The 22,439-nt window shown below is 29.6% G+C and overlaps 1 protein-coding gene across 1 annotated transcript in view; it reads right to left on the reverse strand.

Annotated features, from left to right (window-relative positions):
- Positions 1-252: 252 nt before the first annotated feature.
- Liprin-gamma overlaps positions 253-22,439 on the reverse strand; it is an 82,111-nt gene continuing 59,924 nt past the window's right edge. The window contains exons 9-11 of the mRNA XM_065513880.1: positions 19,993-20,104; positions 4,645-4,668; positions 253-880 (exon numbers count right to left, since the gene is read on the reverse strand). Coding sequence (XP_065369952.1) covers positions 308-880; positions 4,645-4,668; positions 19,993-20,104 — 709 coding nt within the window. The 3' untranslated portion in view covers positions 253-307. The remainder of the gene's footprint in view (positions 881-4,644; positions 4,669-19,992; positions 20,105-22,439) is intronic.

Genomic DNA, 22,439 nt, shown 5'->3' on the forward strand with positions numbered 1-22,439 from the left:
AACTAAAGCTAATGAATAGTTGGTTTTGTGTTTTTGGTTTATGTAATTGAATAAATTAAATTAACAAAAAAAAAAGATTAAAAAAAACAAAATTATTTTAACCTACATTTTCATTTATATATTTTATTCAAGTTAAAGTATTTATGTTTTATTTGTTTTTTAGTTATTTATTTATAAATTTATTTTAATTCACTCAGTTTTATTTAATTTTAGTTTATGTACGAGTATTTTTTTTTGTTGTAAATATGTGTCTAATTTGTGTGTTATAATATGCAAGTCCTTAATGGGCTTACATTATAATTGATTCTCATACGGGTGAATTTGAGGATGCTGTCGAGGCACCCTGACTATTTTCATGTATTATAGCACCAGTACCACTAAGACCACTACATATGCTGCCCGAGTCTGCGGCACTGCCCAGGCCACTACTTAAACGATCGCGGGCCAAAGCTGAACTTGAACCATATGAGGAGGCAGCCGTTGCTCCAATATCGTTAATGCTCTTGACACGTCGATGTTGTTCGTATAGGAGATTTGGATCTGATATGGCTTCAATGCCGCTGCCAGAGGGTGGCGCACTTACACGATGAGCGGCTGTTGCTGAGGCTGCAGGATTTTGCAGCTGCTGTTGATAGTATTGTTGCTGGTGATAGTGGGATTGTTGTGAGGATGGTGGTGGAGGTGGTGCTGTTGTAGGTGGGGGAAAATGGTGGGTAAAGTGATGTGAACCGCCTATAGTGGCGTAAATTCCTCCGCCCCCTTCTGAGCTACTAAACGATGGTGTTGGGGAGGTGGAGTTCCCAACAGAGGTGCGGTCGCCAATTGAGCTACCGCTGCGGGATGATTTTGCGTTAAAACGGAAGGCTTTTGAGAGAGAACTCTGTAAATGAAGATTATAAATTAGAATTAGTTTTCAACTTTTTTAAACTAACTTTAATCTATGTGTTTTTATACTAGGGTTACTAATAACACAAGGCAAGAAAATCGAGAAAATTTCAAAGGCTTTTTAAACTACTACACTGTGGTTCCAAATCAAAATCTAGGTGGAAAAAATTAGTTGGAGCTCTTTTTATATAGAATTGGTATCTTCGATTCTAAAAAAAATGTTTAAAAGATCAATATAAACTTTTTTTCAAGTTACAGTAGGGTCTAGATATACATATAAAAATCATTAATAAAAAATTTAAAAAATACATTTTCATGTGTTTCTGAAAGTAAATTTTTAAAAAGATCTGTAATTACTATATTTCAAGTTACAGTAAGGTCTAGATATATAAAAATCAATAATAAATAAAGAAATATTTCTAAAAATTCCATTCAGTAAAAATTAAAAAAAAGTATTTCGGAGGGTGCTGGCGGCTACAATTTGTTTACAAAGACATTCCCCAGAAGTTTCTGTAAATGATGTATATATTCATTGGACGGGCTTCGACGGTCTTTTTTTTTGGCAAGCTATATAACATTCTTAGAAAAAAAAATATCAGTATATTTGAGAACCAAGTTTAAAGGACTATAACAGGAAAATGGAGAGGCCCATAAATATAAGATATACACTTAAAAAAAGCCTATATCAATGTTTATCTATGTTTTGAAGTATGAATTTCTATATGGAAAAACAATTAAGATATATTTAATTTAGTAAAGCAGTAAAATATTAAAAAAAATTATAGAAAATATGATTCAAAATTTGTTGAACTTCTGGCGCTTCTGTCGAGAAAACGAAATGTCCAATTGAAAAATTCATTTGTATTGGAGGAGAGCAGATTGTCAAATTCCGAAAAAAACTTAGATTTTCAAAATTCTGAAGATACCGATTTTCATAATTTTGTCCACAAAATGAAGAAAAAAATATATTTTTTAAGTGAAAATAGGAAATTTTTTTGTTTTAAAAAAATTATGAAAATTCGAAAACGTCTGAAATTTGTCAGATTTATTACTTTATCCCAAAGCCACATATAATAGGAACAAAATGAGATATCGATCATAAAAATCAATTGATTCTTTTCGAATTTATTCACAATTAAGTGATTTCGCTCATTTTTACAAAATTTTAGTTTTTTGTTTGATACACATGAAATTGAGTAGTTAATGTTCTTCTTTTGAATAATTGAATTTTGAAAACGTTTTCCCCATGTTATGTACAAATGTTCACATATATATTGCGTTTTAATGGGCTCAGTAGTTTCGGAGTTATAATATCAAATTGAAGCAAAAAATATATTTTTGTATGTGAAAATAGCAAATTTTTTTGTTTAAAAAAAATCATGAAAAATCGAAACCGGCTGAAATTGTTCAGATTTATTACTTTATCGCAAAGACACATGCAATAGGAACAAAATGACATATCGATAATGAACATCGATGTATTTTTTTGAACTTATTCACAATTAAGTGATTTCGCTCATTTTCACAAAATTTTAGTTTTTTGTTTGTTATTATTGTTTATAAACCGGTTAACCGGTTAACCGAAAAACCGGTTTTTCTTAAAATGTTGATTTTCGGTTAACCGGTTTATCCGGTTTTTATCACTCGGTTAACCGGTTTTTAAAATTTGGGACTAAAATTGATAAATCTCACGTTTTTGTGCATTTTTAATATTCATTGTATACACATTATTGGTCTGATTTGAAAACTAAACTGCTGATTTACAATACAAACCTCTTTAGATTAATATTTTTAGGAATTACAATGATTCTAAATAATAGAGGACGATGAGTTTACTTAAAAACTTTTCAGCACATAATGAAACTACATATTAAAAATTAAAATTAAATTCCGCATAATTCCATAAGTTTAGGCTAAATCTTACTAATGATTCATTAAAAACTTAGCGATGATCTTACCAAACGTTAAATTGAATTCGATGTACATACCTTCCTTCAATAAATTTGACTTCATTAGTGTATTTTGTTCTTAAAATTTTAATTTATTAATCATTTCGTTAGCTTTTCAGAAATATTACAGGAGAGACAAAAAACGTTCTAAAATTCATTAGTTTAAATATTTATGAAATCTGATAATGGAGTCTTTTATAATAACAAATAATCACAGCTAAGTGGAAGTGCGTTTACATCTTATAGGTCCTTTTTTGGGACTTGGAACATTTTGTCTTTCATATCAGAAAGTAGAGACGAAAATAAATTTCAAAGTTATCAAATATTAAATTAAAAAAGTTTTTTGGTTGAAATTTAATGAATAAACCAATAATTAAAACGAGAATTTTATATTTATTAACATATTTATACTCATTTTCATTTGACTGAGAAAATAATTTTGAAATTTTTACAAAATAAATGGACTTAGCACTTTTGTATATTTATATTTATTTAATATTAACCATTCCTGACTACTAAAAATTAAAAAATTTAAAGCTGTATATACTTTATTGTACATTTTATGTTTTCTACACATATATGACGGTTAACCGGTTTAACTAGTTATACCCACACCACCATAGTGGGGAGGGTATTATGCGTTTGTGCAGATGTTTGTAACGCCCAAAAATATTAGTCTAACACCCACCTTAAAGTATACCGATCGACTTAGAATCACTTTCTGAGTCGATTAAACGATGTCCGTCCGTCCGTCTGGTTGGCTGGCTGGCTGGCTGGCTGGCTGTCCATGTAAACCTTGTGCGCAGAGTACAGGTCGCAATTTTGAAGATATTTCGATCAAATTTGGTACATATTACTTTTTCGGCCCAAGGACCAAGCCTATTGAAACTGGCTGAAATCGGTCCATTATTTCACCTAGCCCCCATACAAATGTCCCCTCGAAATTGGTCTTTATCGGTCATAAATGTTTAATTTATCTATGTGTCTACACAAATTTCGCTCCAAATAAGTTTTATATATACAAAATTCATGTCACCAAATTTTGTTACGATCGGTCCATAATTAGTCATAGCTCCCATATAGACCCGCTTCCGAACTTTAACGTGCATAAATCGCTTAAAAATGTTGGTATACACACAAAATTCAACATAGTTAACTTTAATATAGACTTAAATCACACGATCTAATTTCAAGGTGATCGGTCCATAATTGGTCAAAGCTCCCATATAAGGCCCACTTCCGAAAATCACTCAAAAATATAAATTATTGATATTTTAAAAGAAAAATATTTTTAATCATTTACTTGGTGTAGGGTATTATATGGTCGGGCTTGACCGACCATACTTTCTTACTTGTTTTTTCGATGTCGGTTAACCGAAAAACCGATTTTTTAAAAAAGGCCATTTTTCGGTTAACCGACAAACCGGTTTTTTAAAAAGTCGGTTTTTTATAAACACTATTTGTTATACATAAAATTGAGTAGTTAATGTTCTTCTATCGATTGATTAAATTTTGAAAACATTTTTCCAATTTTTTGAGTAATCATTAATTATGAGGAGAAACGTCTAAAAAAGTTCACAATTTTACTTAAAAATGTTGAAAAAACACTACATAGAATTTAAAATTTGAGCATATTTGTACTACTGGAACCGCAATACATCAAAATTGTGTAGTGGTTTAAAAAGCCTATGCAATTTTTTCGGACGATGTAGAATAATTGCTTTTTAACAAATATGTCTTGAAAACTTCTCATAATCTCCCAAATTAAAAGAAATCCATTCAAAAAGATATATATATATAGTTGACTCACCTGTGATCCTTTCCATGCCGATATCTATTCCATAGAAATATATAAAAAATAAATATATAATTTTTTAATATTAATAAAATTTGTTTAATCTTTTAAAGTAATTTAAATTTAATATATAATTTTCATTTGAAAACACTCAGAAAACCTTGTTTTTTTTTAAATATAATTAACATTATTTCTGTACAATTTTTGTGAGTGTTTGGTAATTAACTGCTTGTTAAAAATTATATATGAAAATAAAATCTCAATTTGTCTTTACAATTTTTTATGTTTAATGTATGTTTGCGATAAATTACTGATTAAAATAAGTACAGTGGAGAGCAAAGTAGTCGAAATCATTATTATTAATGGAAACAAGAAAGTAGTTTGACCGATCACACTAACTGATGTTCATGCCCGGATGGTCTTCTGGGATTGTCGAAAGACTCCTTTGTTGGATGTTGGAGGAGATGGTTATGCATTCTGACGATGAGCACGATATCAATGTGAGTCTGACAAGGTGAACAAAGATAACCGATCGATAAAAGGTTATCTACATGGTGCTAAAGTCGCCAATCTTGTTCTGCAGGTCGCTCTGGAAGAGATGCCTAGTGCTCCTCCACGAGTTATTGATAATATCAGCAGAACGAAATAGGATAGGGCCAAAAATGGCACCAGGAAATATCTGGCTTGTATGGCTAAAAAGGAACAGATACAGATATCAGGGGTCATTTACCGCAAAGGAGAAGTATCTTCTCAAGAAACACATGCAGGACGTCGCCAGATTCGAATCTACTGCCCCATTAGTGTAATCAAGGGAGAGTCTTCTTCTGGGGAGGGGCAAGTGGTTGCTGCTGTCAACTTGGCTAATACTCGTAAGGGTGTATGGTCGGCAGCTCCAACCACAAGACGTTCGGATTAAAAGAAGGAAGGTGACTCCTCTTCTACCGAACTTAAGCTGGGTTTCCGCATACACCGTAATCGGCGCCGATAACGAAAACTGAAACTGAAAAACGTTGGTGTTCGTCACCGTCTCGTTTCTGAATTGTTTTCGTTTCAGTTGGGTGCGTTGCGGCATAAAACAGAAACGAAATTATTTTTTAATTTTGGATGTCGCACATTAAATAGAATTTTATTATTTTTGACAAAATCTATTATTTTTTCCTCTTCCAATAAAGAAAATTTATTTTTTTTATTCATTTTTATTTTCTTTAAATTTGAAATAAAAAAATAATTAAAATAATTTCGTTCCTACAGCACCGAAAACAACCTAGTTGAAGTTGTTTTCGTTCCGGCCCCAAATGACAGGTTTTTCGTTACTGATCGGTGCCGTTTCATTCTCAATTTTCTGAAACGAACTTTTTGTCGGTGCAAATGTATTGAATTTCGTTTTCGGTGGCGATTACGGTGCATGTGGAAACGTAGCTTTACTTAGGCTATTTGAGACACACTAGGATATTGTATGAGGCAGGTCAGAACATTATTCCCACAGGAATCTCTCTCTGATCATAGGGTCGCGACCTTTAACTTCGGTGTCTCACCCTCAGTAGAGTTCCACAGTAGGGAGAAGTGAGTTGGATGCGATCAACTGTTCGATGGGGGTGCAGTTTTTACTGATAGATCCAACATAGGCTCTGGTACAGGTGGCGGGGTTTATATAGTCGACAATGCTATTAAACTGTCATATAGACTCTCTGATGAGTGCAGCGTCTTCCAGGCAGAGATCTTCGCGATTTGGAAAGACACAGAGTTGATAAAGGCACACGTCACTGAGGGGTCTGTATTGAATATTTATGTAGACAGTCAGGCGGCACTTAAGGCTTTGAAATGTCACTTAATATATTCTAGCTTATTGAAAGACTTCACTCAATCATATTATGTTGGGTACCAGGGCACTGTAACATACAGGTAAATGAGGTATCAGATGAACTGGCCAAACATGGCTCTAGTCTAGACCCTGGTACTAGGGAACGGGGAGTAAGACCTCCGATTTGTCACTACTTTAGGCTAATATTTGAAAGATCCTGGAATAGTAGGAGGGATTGTCAAGAGTACAAGGCCTTTTGGCCAAAACTGGATGCAAAGGCAACCAAAACACCAGTTGGGTTGGATAGATGTAGTTTCAGAATTCTAGTAGGAGTAATAACAGGTCACTGCTCAATAATAGCACACAGGATTTTTGTAGGGTGTGTGGGAATGTAGAGGAGTTCGAGACTGTAGATCACATTATGTGCAACTGCCCGAAGCTACAGAGTCATAGATTTAAATGGATAGGTAACAGATTTCTAGATGAACTTGCTAGTGTTGCTGGCTGTAAATTAAGTAACATTCTAGGTTTTATCAGGGAAATAGGGTGGCTATTTAAAGGATATTCTATTTGGATCCTTTTTTTGTTTCTCCTTTTGCTATCTCTAAGACACTACCTTTCTTCAAACCCGTGACCAATTTTTCCTCTTTATGCAGATTTTGATTCTTCATTTTGTTTCTCCTTTAGATATCTCTAAGACACTACTTTCCATCTTCTACTTTTCTTCATACCGCCCTCTTTCAGGAAGGGCATACTTTTTCTTTCTATAAGACTATTCAAGAGAATCACAATGGAACTTATGGTCTCCGAGTGGAAGTGCACTCCCCTTCCAAACTAAACTAATATCAGCCATTTTCCAACCCAAAATTAATTAAGAATACGCCTGCATAATTCGTTCATTAATTTTTTTCCACTGTGTAATTTTTCCATTTACAATTTTCAAATCAACCTTGGAACTTCTGCTTTACTCCTTACTGTACTTTTGTTACTTAGCAAGAGTAAATAAAATTTTATAAATTTTCATTATCGCTTTTGTTTAAATTTACCAATAATGCGTGAAACTTTCATTTTATATGTATATGTAGTATGTGAGTTTGTGTATATAAATAAATAAATGAATGAATATAATAAGTATGTACATATAAATGATAATTTGTGTAAATAAAATTAATCCTTAAAAACAATGAAAGGGGATAAAAACCGGAAATCATATTGAAAATGAAATAATATTGAAAACAAAAATAAAAAAAAATCTCATTGACAATGTTAATTGAAAACGGAAAATTACTGTTTCCTGTAACATTAATACATTAATGTTCAAAACACTTACATACACCCACATAGCCACCATACCCAGCAGTTTTAGCAGACTGTCCCAAAAATTGTGATTTTTCCTATCATTTGGGATGACAACTAGTTACATAACTAGCTACGTGACTTGTTTTTTCAACATGTGCATGTCCTAAGGAGTGAGTCATTCATCCTTTTGTATAACAATGAGACTGCTTGATAGCTGGTAAGAAAGTCTGGTCGGTCAAGCCCGACCATATAATACCCTACACTAAGTAAAAGAGCAAAAACAATTTTCTTTTAAAATTTCAATAATTTATATTTTTGAGTGATTTTCGGAAGTGGGCCTTATATGGGGGCTATGACCAATTATGGACCGATCACCATGAAATTAGGTCGTGCGATTTGTGTCTCTATGAAAGTTTACTATGTTGAATTTTGTGGGTATACCAACATTTTAAAGCGATTTATGCACGTTAAAGTGATTTTCGGAAGCGGGTCTATATGGGAGCTATGACTAATTATGAACCGATCGTAACAAAATTTGGTGACATGAATTTTGTGTATATAAAACTTATTTCGAGCGCCATTTGTGGAGACACATTTATAAATTAAACATTTATGATCGATAAATTCCAATTTCGGAAGGACATTTGTATGGGGGCTAGGTGAAATAATGGACCGATTTCAGCCATTTTCGACGGGCTTGGTCCCTGGGCCGAAAAAATAATATGTACCAAATGTGATCGAAATATCTTCAAAATTGCGACCTGTACTCTGCGCACAAGGTTTACATGGACAGCCAGCCAGCCAGCCAGCCAGCCAACCAGACGGACGGACATCGTTCAATCGACTCAGAAAGCGATTCTAAGTCGATTGTTATACTTTAAGGTGCGTGTTAGACTAATATTTTTGGTCGCTATAAACATCTGCACAAACGCATAATACCCTCCCCACTATGGTAGTGTAGGGTATAAATATATTTTTACATGAAAATAGAAAATTTTGTATGTTTTAAAAAAATCATGAAAAATCGAAAACGGCTGAAACTGTTCCGATTTATTACTTTATCGTAAAGCCACATATAATAGGAATAAAATGAGATATCAATCATAAAAGTCGATTGATTCTTTTCGAATTTATTCACAATTAAGTGAATTTGCTCATTTTTACAAAATTTTAGTTTTTTATTGGATATACATAAAATTGAGTAGTTAATGTTCTTCTTTCGACTGATTGAATTTTTAAAACATTTTCTTCATGCTATGTACAAATTTTCACATACATATTGCATTTCAATCGGCTCAGTAGTTTCGGAGTTATAATAACAAATTGAAGCAAAAAATATATTTTTTTTTACATGAAAATTTTATGTTTTAAAAAAATCATGAAAAATCGAAAACGTCAAAAATTGTTCCGATTTATTACTTTATCACAAAGCGACATGTCATGCAAACAAAATAAAATATTGATCATAAAAATCGATTGATTATTTTCTAATTTATTCACAATTAAGTGAATTCGCTTATTTTCACAAAATTTTAGTTTTTTGTTTGTTAATGTTAGTTAATGTTCTTCTTTCGATTGATTGGATTTTGAAAACATTTTCCCCATGCAATATACAAATTTCTCCATATATATTGCATTTCAATCGGCTTCGTAGTTTCGGAGTTATAATAACAAATTGAAGCAAAAAAATATATTTTTTATGTGAAAAAATCAATTTTTTTTTGTTTTAAAAAAAATGATGAAAAATCGAAAACTGCTGAAATTGTCCAGATTTATTACTTTATCGCAAAGCCGTTAGTAATAGGAATAAAATAAAATATTTGTCGTATAAATGGATGGATTCTTTTCAAATTTATTCACAATTAAGTGAATTCGCTCATTTTAACAAAATTTTAATTTTTTGTTTGATATGCATAAAATTGAGTAGTTAATGTTGTTCTTTCGATTAATTGAATTTTGAAAACATTTTCCTTATGTTATGTAGAAATTTTCACACATATAATGCGTTTCAATCGGCTCAGTAGTTTCGGAGTTATAATTAGAACTGGAAGCAAAAAATATATTTTTTATGTGAAAATAACAACATTTTTTTGTTTTAAAAAAATCATGAAAAATCTAGAACGGCAAAAAGTGTTCAGATTTATTACTTTATCGCAAAGCCACATGTAATAGGAATAAAATAAAATATCGGTCGTAAAAAGTTATGGATTCTTTTTGAATTTATTCACAATTAAGTAAATTCGCTCATTTTCACAAAATTTTAGTTTTATGTTTGATATACATAAAATTGAGTACTGAATGTTTTTCTTTTAATTGATTCAATTTTGAAAACATTTTCTTCATACTATGTACAAATTTTTACGTACATATTGCATTTCAATCGCCTCAGTAGTTTCGGAGTTATAATAACAAATTGAAGCAAAAAATATATTTTTTACGTGAAAATAGCAAAATTTTATGTTTTAAAATATCATGAAAAATCGAAAACGGCTGAAACTGTTCAGATTTATTGCTTTATCACAAAGCCACATGTAATAGGAATAAAATGAGATAACGATCATAAAAATCTATTGATTCTCTTCGAATTTATTTACAATTAAGTGAATTTGGTAATTTTCACAAAATTTTAGTTTTTTGTTTGATTTGCATAAAATTGAGTAGTTAATGTTCTTCTTTCGATTGATTGAATTTTGAAAACATTTTTTCCATACTATGTACAAATTTCTACATACATATTGCATTTCAATCGGCTCAGTAGTTGCGGAGTTATAACAACAAATTGAAGGCAAAAATATATTTTTTACGTAAAAATACCAATTTTTTTTTTGATTTAAAAAAATCATGAAAAATCGAAAACGTCAAAAAATTTTCAGATTTATTACTTTATCGCAAAGCGACATGTAATACAAACAAAATAAATTATTGATCATAAAAATCGTCTGATTCTTTTCGAATTTATTCAGAATTAAGTGAATTTGCTCATTTTCACAAAATTTTAGATTTTTATTGGATATACATAAAATTGAGTAGTTAATGTTCTTCTTTCAATTGATTGAATTTTGAAAACGTTTTCCCCATGCTATTTACAAATTTTCACATATATATTGCATTTCAATCAGCTCATTAGTTTCGGAGTTATAATAACAAATTGAAGCAAAAAATATATTTTTTATGTGAAAATTAAAAATTTTTTTGTTTCAAAAAAATCATAAAAAATTTAAATCATAAAAAATTGTTCAGTTTTATTACTTTACAACAAAGGCGCATGTAATAGGAACAAAATGGGATATTGATCATAAAAATTGATTGATTATTTTCGAATTTATTCACAATAAGGTGAATTCTCTCATTTTCACAAAATTTAAATTTTTTGTTTGATATACATAAAATTGAGTACTGAATGTTCTTCTTTCGATTGATTGAATTTTGAAAACGTTTTCCCCATGCTATTTATAAATTTTCACCTATATATTGTGTTTCAATCGGCTCAGTAGTTTCGGAGTTATAATAACAATTTGTAGCAAAAAATATATTTTTTACGTGAAAATAGCAAAATTTTATGATTTAAAAAAATCATGAAAAATCGAAAACGTCAAAAATTCTTCAGTTTTATTGCTTTATCGCAAAGCCACATGTAATAGGAATAAAACTAAATACCGGTCGTAAAAATCGATGGATTATTTTCAAATTTATTCACAATAAAGTGAATTCGCTCATTTTCACAAAATTTGAGTTTTATGTTTGATATACATAAAATTGAGTAGCTAATGTTCTTCTTTCGAATGATTGAATTTTGAAAACGTTTTCCCCATACTATTTATAATTTTTCACCTATATATTGTGTTTCAATCGGCTCAGTAGTTTTGGAGTTATAATAACAATTTGTAGAAAAAAATATATTTTTTATGTGAAAATTAAAAATTAGTTTGTCTCAAAAAAATCATAAAAAATCGAAATCGTCAAAAATTGTTAAGATTTATTACTTTATCGCAAAGCCTCATGTTATACGAACAAAATGAGACATTGCTCATAAAAATCGATTGATTGTTTTTGGATTTATTCACAATTAAGTGAATTCGCACATTTTCACAAAATTTTAGTTTTTTGTTGGATATACATAAAATTGGGTGTTAAATAACTAGTCACGTAGCTAGCGTTATATACCTAGATGTCACTTTAAATGATAGAAAAAGTCATTATGTCGGGACTGTGTCATAGAACTTCTGGGTGCTGGGCATACACAATGTATGTGCTTGTAGATATTGCATGTATGTTGTTTGAATTGAATGGATTATTTATATAATTATAATGATAAAACACACATTTAAAACATTTATTATAAATTTATTGATTTTATATTTTATCGTCTTATAACTTTATTGTGCTAAATTTCTTGACATATTTTAAATTTTTATTAAATCTTTTTATTTTGTTAAATAATAAATTGTTTTAATTTTATTTTTATTATTTTTTTGTAAGTATTTTTATGTATATTTAAATAACTACTGTAATATATGTATAATATATATATTTATTTATTTATTTATATGTATAATTTATTATTTATAAATTATTTAATTTATATTCATGATAGTTTGTTATTTTGGTTTTAAATTGTTATGCACATTTAATTTATATGTGTATTTATTTAATAAATTTTCTTGTTTGTTGGACTTATTAAAAATATTATTTTAAATTGAAAAAAATTATAACTGAAAATGTTTTTAATAATAATATTTTCTTATTTTTCTATTAATGATAAAAACCATTATTATTTCATTACTTTCCTATATATTAAATATTTAATTAAAAAGTTATAAATTTTACACTCATGCAATTTTTATTTAATACACCCAAAATATATATCATATGAATATTTAATCAAGCACATTTATGAAAGTGAAAATTATATTATGGGCAATAAATATAAATGAACAAAAAAAAACACAAATAAAAATATAAAAAGTTAAATTAAATAATTATGGGAAAAACATGTAGCTATGTAATAAAATAAAAAAAACATACTGTGCAGTTTTTGTAGTTATGTAGTTAATAGACATTGAATTTTAAACTTTTATAAAGATACCCAAATGGAAATTGTTTAATGAAAAAATTCTTTAACTAAAGCAATAAATAAAACTTCAAATGAATTTAAATCCACAATTAGATATGAATTATAGTTATTACACTCTCTATGGGATACGCTTCACTTTGGAACAGAGTATGTGATATTGGCTTGATTCGTTCTTAGCCTCAAATGATGAACAGTTCTTTTGGCATGGAATCCATATGTTGCCACAATGATTTGAAAAGTTCATAACTAACAATGGCCAATTCTTTGAATAAATTTATACTGTACAAATGTTTCAAATTAAAAGCTGAAATTGAATAATTCTGAAATATATTCCTAAGGAATTTTGGAAATTTCCGAATTATAATTAGAAATTTCTGAAATACAATTGGCATTGTTATAATCTTGAATAATTATTTCAGATTTTTTTACATATTTCCATTTTGGTTATATTTAAATTGTTCACACGTACATACATATATACAACGAAAGCTTCACGTATAAATATTATTGGAAAAAAACATACAAATATTTCTTAATACTAAACTTGAGTATGAGTAAATATACAATATTAAGATTCCTAAATAAATTAGACATAAATGTTTAAAGTTACAGCCATGTTTAGATAGTAAAGTTTTAAAGTTGTAGCTCTAATAACTTGTATAGTTAGTAACTATATTTTTTTTTGAATAGTGGGATCTATTGCAAAATAAGTACATATTTGTTTATTACTTTCAAAAACGAAATATTTTTACGATCATCAATATTTTGGACGATCAAAAAGTAAAAAATCGTGTAGCAGAAACGCAATCTACGGAGTAAACTCTTCTTTAATAGTAACTAAATATTTTATTTGAATTTTAATACATAAATAAAACATTCCAAAAAAAATGTAAAAAATCTGAAAATCTGCGTTGGATAAAAGACGAAATGCTCAATGCTCTTTGCGGACACCTCAGTCCCAATAAATGTTTGGTATTACTTTCTATTCTGATAAGAGGATACCTCTCATAATCGTTGAGGGACGTTGAAAGTAACATTATTTACAAGGAATTCGGAGCAGACTTCACCATTAATTATATTGATCATAAATGTTACATTAAGCATAGTTCTTCTACTGTGTAATGTAGGCAATTTTATTAACTTAAGTCTATCAATGTATGATGGAAGGTTTATTTCAGGATTCCAACGTAAACCACGTAAACAGAAGAGTAAGAATTGTTTTTGTACAGATTATATTCGCTGAATATGAATGTTGTAATAAAGATCCCAGATAACAGAGCCATATTCCAATATAGGTCTTACTAAAGAGATGTAAAGTTGTTTTGTGATGTAGGGGTCGCTAAATTCCTTAGCCCAACGTTTTATAAATGCAAGTACACCTCTGGCTTTATTTATTGTCATAGTAATATGCGAAACAAAGTTTAATTTATGGTCTAGTAAAATTCCAAGATCAAGAAAATTTTCAACAGAATCAAGCTGATAATTGCCCAAAGTATAGTTGGCGGGAATATAATTACTTCTAGAAAAGCGCATAAGTTTACATTTTTTTAAGTTTAATTTAATTGATGAACAGGGAGAAGAGAATAGGACTAAGGTGGCTCCCTTGAGGTACACCAGAAGTAACCAAAATATTTTTGGAGTATTTATTATTGAATTTAACACATTGAGTTCTATCCAAAAGATACGATTTTATCCAGTTTAGGCTGCGAGATGTTAAACCCAGAAGGTCCAGCTTAATAAAAAGAAGGTTGTGATTTACTTTATCAAAAGCTTTACTAAAATCGGTATATACGGCATCAGTTTGTTTTCTTTGGACAAAGCCTTGGTTTACATGTGTTGTAAGATGAAGGACATTCGTTGTAGTAGAACAACCTTTCCGAAATCCGTGTTGACACGATGACAGTATAGATGATGATTGATGGTACATGTAATCAGTGATAAAATTCTGAGTTTAGCAATTCCTCTATAATTGGAGATATCAGATTTATTACCGGATTTAAATAACGGAATAATGTAAGAAGACCTCCAAATTTTAGGAAAATAGCCATATTTAATGGATGTTTTGAACAACATTATTAATGGTTTTACCAACGATTGAGCACAATAATGTAAGATGCAGCTTGGAACACCATCAGGACCATAATTATACGAAATTTTTAGTTTATTTAAACTTTTCAATAAATCAACAGAGTCAATATACGGGAACGCTTAGTGTATAATGAGTTCGGGTAACTATCAGAGACATATTGTGCATCCGAATATGTACTAGCAAAAAAATCAGCAAACATATTACATACGTTAACGTCATCGGAAGATTCACAATTGTTGAATTTCATTACAGAAGGATATCCATTTGTCTTTCTTTTAGAGTTGACAAAGTAAGAGGGATACTTGAGGTCAATGGCCCTTAGAGCAAAATATTGGTCTTCTCGAGACATTGATATCATACTTTAAGATCCGACTGTAAATGCCAAAGATATAACGAAAAATTTAAAAAGGTGACTCCTACATTCGGCAATAAAAAAGTACACTGTACTTGTATTAAGTTAAATAAATCCATTCTGAAAAATATATAAATTTATTCAAATATTGTACAAATCCATTACACATTAAAATATTAGCATATCACTCAATATATATAAATTTATGCACTTTTTCCGGAAATCCTTTTTGGAGGATTATGCACTTACTCTTAAAATCGGACATGTACTGGGATACCTTTCCTGTGTTCTTTAATTCTTTTTTTAAAAGAGCCCAAAACCTTTCCACAAGACGAAGTTCTGAACGGTTGGGTGGATTTTCCTCCCATGGTATATAATTGATATTATTGTTTGAATAGCACTCAAGACCTTTTTTCCATAGTGCCATGATGCCAAATCGGGCTAGAAATATGAAGACACTCTGACTGATTTTTTTATAAAATTTTACCTACATTTTTTCAACCGTTAGCCTATAAATTATTTACCACATTGCGATTGAGAACTTTCTGAATTTTATACGACTTCAACATAGCATTAGTTTCTGCTCTACGCAGAAAATAATGAGTGCATTTAACTTTACGAGCTGTTTTTCTGATAGAAGTGTTCGGTTCTCTCCGGAAAGTTGATCGACTTCTTTTGCCTTACCAATATCTGTTAGACCTTTTTTCTTTCTGATTCAGGTTTCCGTTCAATGTTCCAGTATTCAGACATTATGCTATTTTTTTTGGAAAGACCATATTGGACTTTTAGAAAACTTTTAATTATTTTTTCACTCATTTTTCTTTTGCTGTCGATTTTGACCGAAATAACAGTTGAAAAGGATTGATTTAGAAATGATAACTAATATCGGATATATTGATTAAAAAACAATCAAGAGAGCTATATTCGGCTGTGCCGAATCTTATATACCCTTCACCAAATTATACTTTAAAATACAAATTTTAAATATTTTTAGGTAAGCAAAATTTATTTTTTTTTAATTTTTTGGAAAAGAAATTTTCAAAATTGTTTTTTTAAATTAAAAAAAAAATTTTAATTCTTAATTTTTTTTTTTGTTATTTAGTGAAAACAAATTTTTTGGTGAAAAAAAATTCTGGTTAAAAAATATTTTTTTCCGATTTTGACCCATTGTAGGTCCAACTTACTATGGTCTTATATACGCCGTTGCAAAGTTCTTTGAAATATCTATCTTTAGATATCCATTTTGTCTATATTAACACAGAGAAAACAGATTCGTAGTAGCAACCGAATTTGTTGCCAATCCACTATAGTTCAAAGTATCGCTTTTTCCGTGCGAAATTAATAACTATTAAAGTATTCTACTGTTTGATACCAAAATTGGACCATAGGTAGAAATACTTATATTTTCAACAAATTTAAGAAAAAACTAACCCTTTGTCGACCATTAACCCATTAACAGGAGTAAAATAAAGTAAATTCATTGCTTTTGATTAGAAAAAAATTATTTCATATTACTTTTCAGTCAAATTAGTTGAATCTGTAATTAATTTTGTAAACACATTTGATTCAAAATATTAATTGAAGTCTCAGATAAAACTTCGCACAGTGGTATAGAAAAAAAGAAGGAAATAAATCTGTAATTTCTAAATCCTTAGTCCTTAGTTAGATTTGAATGAAATTTGACATGCGTAAAGAAGAAGTTGTCGATTTAAGTCTTGAATTTTGACCGGCTGGGCCCAACAGGGGTGCGGCCAGGGGCCCCCATAGTAGGACACCTTGGGTATGTTCAATTTTTAAAACGATCCTATTTCTTCATCTGTGTTTTCTATCATCTGCTTCGAATGTATTAATAGCGTAGTGTACTGTGGATGTCATCGGTAACCAAAGATACAAATCTGAAAGCATATTAAGCCATATAGTGTTTTCATTTCGAAAATTATCTTCCTTTCTTCCGCATTTTTGACATTTTACTTTTAAGTAATTGTAGACAAAATGGCGGACTTTTGCATCCAATAATTTCTTACAGTCCTTAGGAATAACAGGAGCACTAATTTTCTCCACAATATTTTTAATAGTAGCATCATACTTTGTGTCTTTTGGGCGTTCTTTTAGCCAAATTTCAAAAAGTTCATTTTTTTATAGCATAGTAACCTAGAAAAAATTAAATTACTCAGAAAGCGCAAAAATGCGCAGTATGAAATAAAGTGAAATGAATTCACAACATTTCAATATATTTATTTCTTTTTATTTCAAGTTTAACAAACGTTAACATTTTTTTAAAAGCTTCTATAAAGTTAAAGTTTTGTAATCAAAAGAAATTACTTTAAGGTTATGTTTAAAAATTGTAATTTTAATATAAAGGGAAATAGTTTCCAAATATTTAGGAAAGAAAAATTAAGTACTTAGACGTCTCGTTGTTTTCCATTTTAAAAATTATTTAAATTATTTACACACTTTCCACAATTAACGGTTAAAAGTTACAATATAATATTGATACTATTCACAAATTTTTAAAAATGTATCGAAACTTTGACTTTGAAGGCGTGCTGTCAAGCAGTATTTTGTATTTTACAAAAACCAATTGCGAATTTGATTGCATTGGAGTTTTAATAACAGGTTGACAACAAAATATAATGAATAATAACAACTTCGAAATTTTAATTTCGCACGGAAAAAGTGATACTTTGAACTATAGTGCAATCGAATGATTCGGTTGCAAACATAGAATTTTTCGGTTCTATTAACAGAATGCCAGCTGATAAAAAAGAATTTTGGTTAAAGCAACCAATATTTTGTCACCCCTTCTAAAATTTTGTAGCCACAACTGTAAAATTCCGTCACTAAGGTAGAATCATTCGATTGGCAACATATTCGGTTGCTTTCACGAATCTGTATTCTCTGTGAATGACTTAGTAATCCAGATACACTAATAAACTGGTTTGCGTTGCTAATTGGTCCTGGAGAAACGCGACGCAAAACGAAGCACGATTTTTCATACATTTGTATTCATTTTCATTTAATTCTTGCTGAAAAAATTGATTTTTCAATACAAACAATTTCATATTAATGACCCAAATCGAAGTACTAATGACGCAACTTCGAAGCCATGCGACGCAAACTGAAACAAAAACGATGCAAATCGAGGCACTAACGACGCAACTTCGAAGCCATGCTACGCAAACTGGAACAAAATCGACGGAACTTCGAAATCACAGAAATTTTAAAAAGACACAACTTCGAAACCGTCGCAGAACGAAGTGACACAAACCGGGGTATTAGTATATAGGTCAAAAATCGAGGTTGTCCTGGTTTTTTCCTTATGTCTCAGCCATTTGTGGACCGATTTTCTCGATTTTAAATAGAAACCGAGCCGAAAGAATTCCGAAGATATTGATGTATGGATCGTGTATGTAAGTTATTTGAGGGTTTCAGAAAATTGATTTCAACAGACAGACGGACATGGTCGGAAATGAAAAATGTGGAAATTACAAACGGAATAACAAACTCACGAAAGTGAAGGGTATAAAAAAATGCATTTGGTTGTACACTCAGGTCTCGTTTTATACGGATTTTCTTTTATGCGATTTTTGAAAATTTTAAAAGATTTTGAAAATTTAGATGGTCTTTTTTTTAATTCTTCATTTACATAACCGAGCCCTTAAGGACTTTACCTTTTTACCATTTTTAAATTAAACCAATTTTGCTTCACTGATATAATGGTTATAGTTGGTGTTTTACAAAATCAAATTCTTAATATAGATTGAGATATGGAAAGAGAATTAAAGATTCATCGCGGACTGACTGATCTGTTTTCCGGATATCAAGAGTTACATAAGCAACTTAAAAATTCAAAATCGCAAAGTTTAATGACAAATTATTTTGCAAGAAAAGAAGCAATTGAAGCTCCTAAAAATTCTTCGATTTCGTCCCCTATTCACTAGATTAATTGTAATGATGAAAATGATATTTTACCATATGATTATATCATCTAGTGATGAAAGTCCAAACCGATGCAGAGAATTATTCAGTGATTAAGATTAATCATGCATATTTACAGAATTTCCATAAAAAATGTGTTAAATCATTTTTTTTTTGGATCATTTTCACTTTTTCTGTAATTATAAATATTTTTGTTTATTATTTTTAACGTATTTTGTTTTTACTGTTTAAGTAAATTAAATAAATATATTTTTGTTGATTTTTTATGCGATTTTGTTCTGTGTTTTTAATTAAAATCTGAATTTATGCGGTTTTTCAGAATTTTGGAACGAATCATTAGTTTTTATATGAAGCTAGAGTATCGTTTTATCCGAATACAATTTATGCGATTTTTTTTGGAACGCATCTAAGTAAAATCAAAACAGGATTTACGGGTGGTATGAGTGATATTTCATAGTTTATATTTTTTCGCAAGTATACGATCTGATGTATGTTAAATTATTATTTAACATTTTTGTTCAGAGTAAGGTATCTAATATTTGTCTAAATATTAAACTACATTTTCCACAAGCATATAAATTGATATAGAAAATTTTGGGAGACAATACTCGATTAATATCCACAATTAAATATTTAGCAATAAAATTAAACTATTGTCTCTTTCCCCATAGATTATTAAATAGTTTTTTTTAAAGCAAATTAAATCTTCGATAAACAAACATGACCATAACATTAAATCATACATAAATATTTGATACAACTAACATTGAAGTATAAAAAAATAAGAAGAAAAATAGTATATGACTTACCCTCAAACTGCCACTGGAACGTCTATCGGCCGTGCCATAGTGTTGTAAACCGCCGGGACCAGTTATGGGCACAATGCCACAACCGGAGCGTATGCCTTGACCCAATGTAGCTCTAAACATTCAACAAACATCAAATGCACAAATCATAGATTTCAAATTAAGAAAAAAGACAGACAGGCAGGCAAAAACAAAGACAGCCATTATTATGACCGTACATACATACATACGTACGCACACACACATATACATTCAAAAATATCCAAAAGAATAACGGTAAAAATATTAATTAATAGAGAGAGCACAGAGTACAAAAGAGGAGACATCCATCATTATTAGATTACGAATGAAATAATTAACATCATTGTCATCATCATCATTGTCGTCATCATCATCAACAGCAGTAAAAATTAGTCCAATTTTAGCATCAATTTTTATGTTTTTTTTTTGTATTTTTTTTATTTTGTTTTTGAAGGAGTGATGATTTGAATTTGATTTAAAGCGTTTACACACATATACACAGATATAGTGTAAATAAAATTGTTGGATATTCAAACACAGAGACACATGTATCAAAAACCAAAAACAAAAAAAAAGAACAACACCAAAAATATATAGAGAAAAATAAAAGAGAAAATGCAAATTAGTTTTGGTTGTTTGTTTGTTGATGTTGTTGTAATTGTAATTGTAGTAGTAGCAATGTTTTGAGTATAAAATGGAATTAACAAAATTGTTAGAGGAACACAGAGCAAGAGAGAGAGAGACACAGAAACAGAGACAGAGAGTACAAGCAGAGTACAGTGTACAATATGTAAATAGTAGTTTTTTGTTTTACAATGAAATTTTCAATTGAATTTGTTGGTGTATTTTTGTTGGTAGGATTAATAAAATGTATTTGTATATGTGTGGAGATGTGTATGGATGCAGTGAAAGGATATTTGAAATTGCGTTAGTGTGTGGGTTAGTCAATTGTTGGCATATTTATGGAGATTTTTGCAAATATTTTGTGTATTTTTTGGAGGAAGAATTAATTCAAATTATTATTTTTTTTTGTTGATATTTGTTTCCATTTGTTTTACATTTTGCACAAGTGTTTGGAATACATGTTATGTACAGCAGTATATGTGTGTGTGTTTTTGTAGTTGTTGTTTTTTGCAAGCAAGCCATTTTTTTAAAACATTTATAATACATTTCAGTTAAATTTGTTACATTTTTTTTTGTTTGTTTGTTTTCAACATTGATTTTTACACATAAAAGAAATCATGAGTACGAAAGTAGAATGAAAATAGTTAAAAAAAAGAAAGAAAGAAAAGAGATTGAAAAAACCATTTAAAAACATTAATTAACATTAATTTTTTGGTGTATTTTGTTTTGATTTTTTCTTTAACTAATACTAATTATTTAATTCATTCTTATTTGTTTATAATAATAAATCTTTGCCTTATACATATAACATTTCTAAGTAAATCATATTACTACTTAAAAAAAAAATTAAACATAATTTGGAAAAAATCGTGCCATTAAAAAAAATAATAATTTTTAATTATATTTAAATGTATTTTGGTTTTTTGTTTAAATCTAAGTATTTATATGGTTTTTTCTCTATGTAATAAATATAAATATTTTGTATTTGTTTTTTTGCATAGACTTATAGTTTTAAAAAAATATACAAATATTGGTCTTTCATTTGTATTTTTGTTGTTTGTAGTGTTTGTGGTTTTTACTAGTTTTAAAAACTTACTTTATTTTCTATTTATACTACAACACTTTGTTAAATATTGTTAAATTTCAGTTTGTAGGAAAGTTTGTGGTTTTAATTTAATAAAAATAAGTCTTTTGATGTGGAAGATGTTTAATAATTTGTTTATAAATTTAGATAATAGTTTGCACTATGGACCAAATTTTAAAAATAGCTAATTAAAATATTATAATGTTAGCAAGAAAGGGATCACATCCATGCTCTATTGTGGCAGTTTTGAAGAATAAAAAGGGATTTTGGAGCTTTTGTTTGAATTTGATGGTCTTATTTGTCAGGATATAATATATAATTGATCAATCTATGAAATGAGTGTTTGAAAAGGGTTCTAAGCCTTTTACAAGGTGGCGCAAAAGTAATCCTCCTATCAGAAAATGCTATAAATTTTGCGATTGGCCCCTAATGTCAGTTCTGTTTTGACATTTGTGTAGTAAACACATGTGAAATACACGTTAATAAACAATGTTATGCTACACTGCTCCAGAACGCGGAATATTGCTGACTATTTAGTTGACCAATAATCGGTCGGTGACTTTGGCACAACGTGAATTTCGTCGCAGATGAGTGATGAGGCCCATTTCCATCTTAGCGGGTACGTAAATAAAATTTACGCTTCTGGGGCACTAAAAATCCGCGTGTAAACCACGAAGAGCCATTACACCCGTCAAAGTTATTGTACGGTGTGCTGTTTTCG

Source organism: Calliphora vicina, chromosome 5, assembly GCF_958450345.1.
Source record: "Calliphora vicina chromosome 5, idCalVici1.1, whole genome shotgun sequence".
Classification (NCBI taxonomy): Eukaryota; Metazoa; Arthropoda; class Insecta; order Diptera; family Calliphoridae; genus Calliphora; species Calliphora vicina.